This window comes from Nilaparvata lugens, chromosome X (assembly GCF_014356525.2).
Source record: "Nilaparvata lugens isolate BPH chromosome X, ASM1435652v1, whole genome shotgun sequence".
Classification (NCBI taxonomy): domain Eukaryota; kingdom Metazoa; phylum Arthropoda; class Insecta; order Hemiptera; family Delphacidae; genus Nilaparvata; species Nilaparvata lugens.
In genome coordinates this window covers 74,107,332-74,118,056 of record NC_052518.1, presented here as the reverse complement: position 1 = coordinate 74,118,056, position 10,725 = coordinate 74,107,332, and the positions used below count along the sequence as shown (strand labels likewise).

General features: G+C 32.0%; 1 protein-coding gene across 1 annotated transcript; it reads right to left on the bottom strand.

Annotated features, from left to right (window-relative positions):
• Positions 1-303: 303 nt before the first annotated feature.
• On the bottom strand, positions 304-3,053 carry LOC120354442 (piggyBac transposable element-derived protein 3-like). Its single transcript, XM_039441610.1, has 2 exons — positions 2,894-3,053; positions 304-2,459 (listed from the first exon to the last, which is right to left on the bottom strand). The coding sequence occupies exons 1-2, from the start codon at positions 2,908-2,910 to the stop codon at positions 629-631; spliced, it is 1,848 nt and encodes a 615-aa protein (XP_039297544.1). The 5' UTR covers positions 2,911-3,053; the 3' UTR covers positions 304-628.
• Between the last annotated feature and the right edge of the window lie 7,672 nt (positions 3,054-10,725).

The window sequence follows — 10,725 nt, the reverse complement described above, 5'->3', positions numbered from 1 at the left end:
AATATAAGCAATTCATTGATACTCTAAGATTTCACATTAGTGTATGCTGTCCGATAAAAAAAGTCAAAGTAAAAAGTAAATTAAACAAAGTAGATGAATGGATAACTGAAGATATCCTTACTCAAAGAAATATTGTTAGGGAAGCTTATGAGGAATTTAAATTAGTGAGGAATGTTCCGAGTGAGGTCAAATACAAATGTCTAAAGAAAAACTATGCAAAAGAAGTGAGGAAAGCTAAGTGTAAGAAAACAGCTGAAATATTAGCATCTATAATTTCTTTTGAATAATGTAAACCTGAAACACTCTTTAAGCTTAATATTCTCTTCAATAAAGATTTTTTTCAGAAGATTTCAAGTTAAATATCATGAGTCATTACTAACTTTTATTCATTTTTACAATTATTATTCATTCAGTAGTCATCATAAGAACAACAAATATTGTTTGAGAGGGGACTTTTCAGTCAATAACTCACATTTTTGTCTACGAAAAGTTTATTGAACAACATACAAATAATTGAAAAATGTTATTGTCTATTATGGTACTCTACAAAAATGAAAAAAAAATTATTGTTTACTGTGATAAAAAAATATAGAATAATAAATAAAAAATGGATGAAAAATGTCAAAAATTACTGTTTAGTGTGATATTTTACGAAGCATCCAATACACAACCCAACATCACATTTGATGCACTCTGTACGAGGTACTGATTTGCATTCTTCGAGACCGCACCTTCTTCGCAATCCATTCTTCACATTGGCCACATAATGACGTGTTTCATCATAACGTAGCTCCAATTCAGCTCGTGGACCACTAGTTATTGCCCGTCCTTGTTGAGATGGTATCCCATATCTGCCCAAGTAAACCTGCACCAGGGTTCTTCTGAACTCAATTTGAGTTAGATCTTGTGCAACCGACTTTTTCATCAAAAGCCAAGCATTGTGAGTTGCAACATCAATCAACCAGGTCAGAATGCTCCAATACCACTTTTTCCCTCTTACGTTTATACGACAGTGGGAGACATTTTGATCCATCCTGTCTGCTCCCCCCATATTCTCATTATATTCCTTTATGAGGCAAGGACGGTTTACAGGAATTCTCTTTTTCTCCTGTGTGCAGTACCTCTGGATCTTGTCCAAGGGTGTTATTCCATGGCAAGTTGAGGAAACAGTCACAACAGAGTTGTCTACCCACTTACATACAAGAATATTCAAGTTTGTATCTTTGACAAACTTGTAAGTCCCACGTTTTTCTTTTACCAGTAAGGCTTTTGCTTCCAATGGACAATCTTTTGGGATACGGTTTTCTCGCATTGTGCCAGTAGCACCATAGCCACAAGACTGCAGATGAACCAGTAATGGTATCCCAGTGAAAAGATTGTCAAAATAAATTTTATATGGGAGGTTTCTTTTTTCATCTGGGAGCTCATCTAACATACTGACTAGTGGAGAAGCACATTTTCCAAATTTGGCCATGTACTCTTCATTCCCATTGGGACTCTTCCCCTGGTAAATTTCAAAATCGACCAAATACCCACTTGGTGTATTCAGACACCATACTTTATAACCAAAACGAATGGGTTTCCCTCTTATAAACTGTTTACAAGGATGAGGGCCGAAGTATTCAATCATTGCTTCATCATAAGAAAGAGTGGGCTCTGGCCGGAAGGCTTCCTTGAATCTTATTCTGAGCTTTTCAATCAATGGACGAAGCTTGAACATTTTGTCATTGCGATCATAATTTGTGTTATCAGCACAATGCAAATTTCTTGATATTTCCAAAAATCTATTACGGCGCATTGAGTTTGCAACAATAATATTGTGGGTGTCCGACTGGTCTTCCCAGTACATCCTTTTATCACTCACTCTGACGTAGGATGATAATAAGAGAATACCTAAAAAAACTCTCATCTCTTCTCTACTGATTCTGGGATCAGCACGATTACAATGAAGTGCATACTTGTTGGACTCCAATACTAAAAGATCAATAATCTCATCATCTATAAATTTTTCAAAAAAGTGCATGCAATTCTTGTCTCTCAAATCAGTGTAGTCTGGATTTGGAAATATTCCATTGAATGTCATCTCATCTTTTTCTTCCCACATAGATACTGGCTCTATTCTACTCTTTTTGTTTGGCCTAGATTGAGTTTTTCGTTTTTTATTTGTCCCTTGTCTTGTATTATCAGATTTACGTTTTTCTTTCGATTTACCTGTTGATGTTGAAGGAATCGGTGGAATTTCTTGAGTAGACTTATCTGGTTGAGAGTTGAAAACAATCTCTGCGTTCGACAAAAGTTGCTTCCCGGAAAGGTTATTGACGTACCCTCCACCGTCTTCTTCTCCAGAGTCAGCATCAGATTGTATGTTGGCATCCGGTGGTTCAATGAAGACTTGTGATGGATCGCCGTCGATGTCATCCCCTTCAAGTATCTCTAAAGCTTCCCGAAGTGTGACACCTCTGAAAAAAATGAAACGTAAAATCTATAATATATGTAAAGATTATGACATACATTGTATGAGCAGGCCTACGATAAGGATTGTAAAAGAAGAAAAAAATATATATATATATAAAAATTCTATACAATATATTAAACATCACTCTACTATTCCGTTCTAAAGAGCAAAGAGGGATAGAGATAATTTGCTGATGAAAACTACAGTTATCAGTAATTCCATTGTCTGGAATAAATTTTTTTTTTCAAAAGTGGATTGACATGAAGAGCGCCCAGCGTAACATATATGTTACACTGGTGTTCTTCTATCTATAATATTTGTAAATGAATGAATCATTCAATAATACTCCTACTATGGATTTTTATAATCTTTTGAAGATTATATAACTGCATACTTTGAATAAAAACGTGAAAGGAAATTAATAAATGTGATACTTACTCAAAACGGATATCCATTTTCAATCTCGAAAATCTTTTTCAACTTCCAGCAGCTGTAGAATGATGATGCAATGTAATTATGTGAAATAACTTGCAGACAGTCAACACTCGACTGAGGCAAACACGATTGTTTGCTGAACACTCGGTAGGAAGGAATGTGGAAGGGGTAATTGCAGTCTATTAATAGCTAAGACAAGTGTGACATATATGTCACAGTGGGCGTTCTAGGGTTAAATGCTGAGCCAATTAAAAAGGTATTTAAATTTCATCCATTATCAAGAGATGAGTTGTCAAGAATAATAAAAAATTTGAATAACAAAAAAACAGTAGGATTGGATGGGGTCTCAAGCAAAATTTTAAAAGAATGTGAAAATGAATTACTGGACCCTTTATTGCATCTCCTTAACTTCACTAGAGCAGGGTATTTTCCCTGATGATCTGAAACAAGGAAAAATTTTGCCAATTTTCAAGAGCGGTGATTCTGAAAGAGTTGAAAATTATAGACCCATTAGTATTCTAAATGTAATAAGTGAAATTTTTGAAAGAGTAGTTTTAAATAGGTTATTGATGCACCTGGAAGGAATTAATTTCATATGTGATGAACAGCATGGGTTCCAGAAAGGGAAATCTACTAAGACTGCAATAGTATCCCTTGTTGAAAGACTAATAGATATAATAGATTCAGGTGAGAAGGCAGCCGCAATATTTCTTGATTTATCCAAAGCTTTTGATTGTGTGAACCATAGAATATTATTGGAAATACTAAAAACTGTAGGTGTGAATGGTATAGAACTAAAATGGTTTGAATCATATCTCATAGGTAGAAACCAGTGTGTTGAGCTTACCAAGGTGGATGGGAATGAAATAGTAAAAATTAAATCTAAAAAACTGGAGGTCCAGGCTGGAGTACCTCAAGCCTCAATTCTGGGTCCCTTACTGTTTCTGTTGTATGTGAACCAATTACCAAAAGAGTTAAAAGATCACAGAGCTCTGTTGTTTGCTGATGACACATCGCTTATCTTTAACAATTATTTATTAGATAGTCTAGAAATAAATGCTTTTACTGGAGTACAGTCAATTGTCCAATTCTTGAAGCAAAGGCAATTTACAATAAATAGTAAGAAATGTCAATTCCTACAATTCAAAAGTAAATATAATTCAGTAGAGGATAGAGAAATAAATGTGTTTGTAGAGGAAAATGAATTAGACCAAGAAGAGAAAGTAGCATTCTTGGGAATTTCATTGGACAGGAAATTAACATGGCATCCTTACATTGAGAGGATATGTAATAAGATATCATCTGGGGTATTTGTCCTGCGGCAGCTTGCTAGGCTGAATGATAAAAACTACTGTTAACTGCTTACCATGGACTTATACTATCTCATATTAGGTATGCTATTTTAGTATGGGGTAATTCATCTCAACAAAATATGGACAGAGTGTTTAAGATTCAAAAGAAGGCACTCAGATGTATAGAGAAAGTGAATAGGTTAGACTCTTGTAGGCCTTTATTTGAAAAGCTTGGTCTATTAACTGTGCCATCTTTGTATGTATATGAAGTTGTAATGCATGTGAAAAAGAGTGGTGTGATCCAGAATTCAGATGTTCATGAGTATAATACGCGAAACAGAGCAGACTATCATATAATGGGTCACAATAGTAGGTTATTTGAACAAAAACCAGATTATATTGGTAGGAAATTTTATAACAAGCTACCTCAAATCTTGAAAAGTAATGATGATTTGAAGATTTTCAAAAAAACAAATGAAAAAATTTAACACTTTTATCAGAGATATTGTGGAACTTCTCCATATTAAGATAAAGAAAGGAAGAAAGAAAAAAGATGTTGTCGAATTCCACTATAACATTTTTATTCACCAAAACTAGTTTTCGTTGCCTATGGCAACATCTTCAGTGGCAGTTGCCACTGTATGAAAATGTTATAGTGGAATTCGACAACATCTTTTTTCTTTCTTCCTTTCTTTATCTTAAAATGAAAAAATATTTAGTTGATAAAGCTTTTTATAGTGTACAAGAATTCCTTTCAAACCTAAACTAGGTTGAACTACTTAGTGTTAGAATTATTATGTAATAACATGACTTGTCTTATACTCCATGACTGGAGTCTTTAGGACGTAATCTGAAAAAGATAAAAGTGTTAAATTTAAAAAAAAAAAAGGTCACACCGACCTGCTGGTTTGGATTTGTCACCACGAATCTTTTCGTGGCCAGTACCTTGTATTCTGTATACCTTGTATTTTGTATACCAGTACCTTGTAGGTACATTGGATAACACCTACCGTTTTCCCAACTTTTCTCCTTCTTCTGCTTCTCCTTCTTTGGCTATTTTTAATATATAATATATAATATTTATATACGGTATATGATATGAATAAATTGTATATTTTAATGAATTGCATTGTTGGCTTGGCTTTATTTGTTATTCTCCATTTTCATATGAAAGTATTTTTGGAGCATTCCGATTCCAAAAAGTTGAGTTTATAATCATTTCATTAAAATACACATGTCTGGTGAGGTTGGTCGTGACGAAGGCATGCGTTAAGGTTAGGTAAGGTTCAATCAGGTAACCGATATGCATTGAACCCACCTTGAAGAGCTGAGTAAAATGAACAAATAAATGAATGTTAATTTCCACTAAAAAACAAAACTACAACATCAATTACACAACATATTAGATAAATTACAATAAATTACATACAAAACCTAGTTAGTTACAAAAAATGTTTATAATGTGTCCTCTATTCTACTTGTTTAGTTTTTCTGTGTGGGAATTGACCTACTCCACTATGGCATACCATGTTCAAGAGTAAAATGAGCTATCACTCGAATTGATAAGATAAATGATATTGAAAATTATTCTCAAATTTGGGACCCCACATCTTTTTGGACAAAAAAATTAATAAGCTCAATGCTGGCTACCATACATAACTCGTAGGTTCCGAATATAATAAAAGAGAAAATTCCGATATACCTGTACAGACAATAGGGATGTCATAATTCCAAGCTCCAACACAAACGGCAAGTTGCACAAAAGAAAATTTAATTTAATTAACATAAGATGACGTCATCATACAGAGCTGAACAGGGAAGTGGGTGTAGTGGCTCCATTAAAGACGTCATCTTATGGTTTGATTTTCTTTTATGCAACTGGCTGATAGAATTTCAATTTTTGGTTCTCCATTCCTCGCGATGTCTGTAAGGATTCTTCCAATAGGCATGGTTACAGTATTTTCTTTCGATTGAATTTATTGATAATACATAATTTTCCAAGCTGATAGGCTGAATGCAATTGATTTGTTGATGCACTTCATAGATTAAATTTATGATTTTTGAAGTGACATTGGAATTTTTTTCATTGATTTTTATTGTTAGCTTCATTAGTAATTTTGGAAGCTATTCTTCCAATAAGCTAGATTTCTTGTTTCAGGATTTGTTTCAATGTATAATTCATAGCTTTTCAAGTTCGATTAACTGTTTCCATCTATTTCAATAAAACTTTTCTTCTCGAAGAAAAAGATCATCACACTAAATGACACATTATTTTAATGTAGTCTTTGGAAGAAACAGCAGCTGAAATACTTTTTTGATACGTATCATCGTTTTTCAGTAAAGCATTCAAAGTTGCAATTTTCAAAAAAAGTTGTTCACAATAAGAAGGTTGGAACCAAAGAAGAGGTAGAGTTTGTAATCTAATAATATTGTATGTGCTAGAACTAACTACAATGTGCATTTTCCACAATTGTTTCACATGTATTTTCATGTGGTTTTCTAGAAAGTGAATATAAGATACTGTAGCTATTCTCTATCTATGAAAATTGTTTATATTGAATATAACAGGAATAATTATGAAATAGATGAAATAATAAACAGGAATAAAGTGTAGAAATGAAAAAAATACTGAAATTCGAAAACCATTTTTAATTTCAAATTATTATGGGGGTTATTCATCCACTCATCCATGTGTAATAAGTTAATTTATTATAAGTAATAAATTTAATTAATGCAGAAAGTATTTGTTCAATTCTCTCATTACTCACAAAGATGTAGGAAACTAGAATACAAACAAAAAAAGTTATGAAATCCACTTTCAAAAATGAGCAAGCCTTTTTTTGTTCACATTCTTGAAAGAATAAGAATCTATATTATCATAGACATTGTTAACAATGCATTGATAAATGTCAAAAATAGGTACTAGATATTACATAATACAATTAATATATACAAATAATATTAGCCTACAAATATTTGGTCCAGTCAATTACATGAAATTCTTGGATGTTATATAAACTTTCAGCTTTCAGTACAGTTTTCAATTTCCTTTTGAAGAATGCAAGAGGCAGTGCCTTAATTTCTAGCTGTAATGAATTGTACAGTTTAACAGATGTGTACAGAAGATTTTTTTGTGAAGTTGTGAACCTGAAATGTTGAACTCTGATATTATTCCTTTTTCTGGTTTCATATCCATGAAAGTCACTATTTAATTTTAAAAAATTCCAGATTACTATGTAGGTACTTAACTAACACTAAATAATACATACAAAGAATAATGAACATTAACATTAACATTAAAATTAATATTTATTTACTAATTCCATAATTTTGTTGTTTGTATTATACATTTTTACTAATTTTATTATAAAAAACTTTAATCCCATATCAGTGAATGAAGTTTGTAAATAGTAATTATTACACGCAATAAGCAACTAATTACTTATACCCCAACACATATAATATATAGTGGGGTGTATATTTATTCATTGAAATTATCATTTATTCATTGTTGAAACACCGCTGATTTATGTAGTTATATTACAATACTATATTATCAATATTCTAATGTTGCATTCAATCTTCATTGTAATTGATGAAATAAAAACACATAGATGTTGTCAGTTTTCTACACTTTAATTTGGTACACGACCATGGTTTCGTGACCACACAGGTCACATTTTCAAGCTGACAAGTCTAGAGAAGACAATCTAATGACAAGTCAGCTTGAAAATGTGACCTGTGTGGTCACGAAACCATGGTCGTGTACCAAATTAAAGTGTAGAAAACTGACAACATCTATGTGTTTTTATTTCATCATGGAACGTTTCTACAACATCGACCACAACTCAGTTGAAGTTTCATTGTAATTAATAAGTTTTCATAATATGTGAAATTTGTTGCATAATTGGCTGTTGTACTGTAATTTATTGTAGATTCGTGTATGAACCAGAATGTATTGTAACTTACTTGAATAAATAAAATTTGAATTTGAAAAATTTGAAAGAATAGACAGTTAATATTCCCAAATTTGTGAAAAAAGGTTTACAGTGGGTCCTCATATCAACATTACAAATCAATCTAATTGGTTTCTTTTGGAGTATGAATATTTTTGAGACATGAGTACTAGAGCCCCATAATAGTATACCATAGGACAGTAAACTTTGTATTTGAGAGAAATACACATTTAATAATATATTAATATCTACAGTTAACTTTAACCTTCTCAGCAAGTAGAGTACATTTGCTATTTTTTTCACTAATTAACTCTGCATATGTGGTTGCCAATCAAGTTTGGGATCAAGAACAATACCTAGAAATTTTAAAGGTTCAGTCCCTACTTCATTGTTTGAATTTCTATCATAGGTGAACATAATAATTACTGGCACAACAATCATTAAGGAGTAGAGAGCTATCAACTAGACAATTTTGTACACCTGCTTCGGATTTATAACTAACTTTGAGACCAAAATCATCAGCAAAGAGAAATCCTGCTTTATCAATGCCTTCTATATTACAAATTATGTTGTTAATATATATATTAGGGAGTATTGATCCAACTGTGGAGCCTTGAGGGACACCATAATGAACCTTTCTGCCCTTAGAGAATTTACCATCTTCATAAACAAACTGGTTGCGGTCCTTTAAATAGATTGATTTTGAATTGCAGCCATAATAAGAAATTTTTTTAAAAGTATGTTATGCTTTACAGTATCGAAAGCTTTAGACATGTCATATGACCTAAAACTAACAGATAGACCCTTTTCCAAATCATCAACAACACTATTAATTCACTAAACTTGTTACCGGTACTGCATTGCTAGTATTTCTACATGGCCTGAAACCAAATTGTTTTTTAGTAAAAATACCAAAGTTTTCAAAATTATTTGAGATCTGGTCTTGCATTATGGCTTCAAATACTTCGGATATCACAGGTACAAATTGTAATTGGCCTGGAATAAGGCCTGATTATATTGGACTGAAATATTGGCCTGAAGTTTTTCTTATCACTTTTTTATGTAGCCTACAGGTATTACCTTAACGTTTTTCAATACACTTGGAAAAATGCCCTTGTATACTAAACAATAATTTAAAAGGTAACTCAAAACTTCACTTATATAAGGGGCAGATATGTTTAAGACCTTAGAATTAATACCATATATATCTAAACAACTTGAATTACTAAGACTACTTATTTTCTGGTACACATAATCTGCAGTAACAGGTTGGAAACAAAAATATGGTACATTGGGCCTATTGCACTTATTGATGTAGTGAGAGCTGAGATGTTCAATAACTGGCACATTTTCACTAATTTCCTCAACTTTTTCAATGAAAGAGTTGTTAAATGAATCAGCGTTGTTATCATCATGTGAATTAATAGCTTCATTGTTGACATTTGTAAGAATTTTAACTACCTTCCATGCAGCTTGAGTTTTATTTTTTGAGTGCTCTATTTTGTTGTTGAAATAATTTATTTTTGCATTCTTAATAGCAATTCTATACTCTTTCTTACAGCTTTCATATTCATCTCTAAACTGATTAGCCTTAAAAAATTTCAGTAAGCTATAATATTCATCACAACTATGTTTGAGCTTCATTAAATCAGCAGTATACCATCCATCATCCAGCTTAGGCTTACTAACTTTGAAACCTCTAAGAGGATAAGCAGCATTAACAGCTGACATATACAAATTAAAAAACTTCTTAAACCTATCATTAGCATCATTAAGCAAATAACTTACACCACACTCCAGTGTATGATACTAATTAACCTAACAAATAAATAAGTGTTCTGATCATTAATTAACTAACCTAACTAGCTTTTTGTTTACACTAGAAAAACTTTGAGAGTCATTTTTCACATTTATTAAAGATTTAAATAGTAGGGCATGATGATCTGACAGTAGATGTGTATTGATAACTCGGGTCACATGTCTGCTATCATGAATATCAGTCACAACATTATCAATACAGTGACCTTCGTCCATTGTGCCTGGTCTAGTGATTTCATTTTTGTAGAAATATGGATACCAAAACATTCAAACAAATTGCAAAGATCTATATTAAAATTATCATTTACATTAAAGTTGACATTGAAATCAGCACATAATATTAAATTATAGTTACATTTATAAATGACACATAATATATCATTAAGACAGGATAGAGAGTTGTTAAAAAAACTAACATCATTATTACAGGGTCTGTACAATTACAAAACAATTTTTCTCTCATTTGGAAGTTCAATTGCAGCAGCTTCACAAACTATTTCTATAGAAAGTTCCTTTATTATGCTTAATTCTTTGAATTCCAATCCATTAATTAGAAAAATTGCTGCTCCACCATGAATGGAATTTTTTCTTCTATAGAAGGACCCAAGTTCATAGCCAGGTATTGTAAGATAGCTACAGTCATCGTTTGTTAACCAGTGTTCAGCAACAGTAATTATCTTAGCATTATAGTTATAACATAAGAGGGAAATATATTTTAATTTGTTTGATATACCCTGGACATTTAAAAATGTAGTGTTCAGAAAAGCTT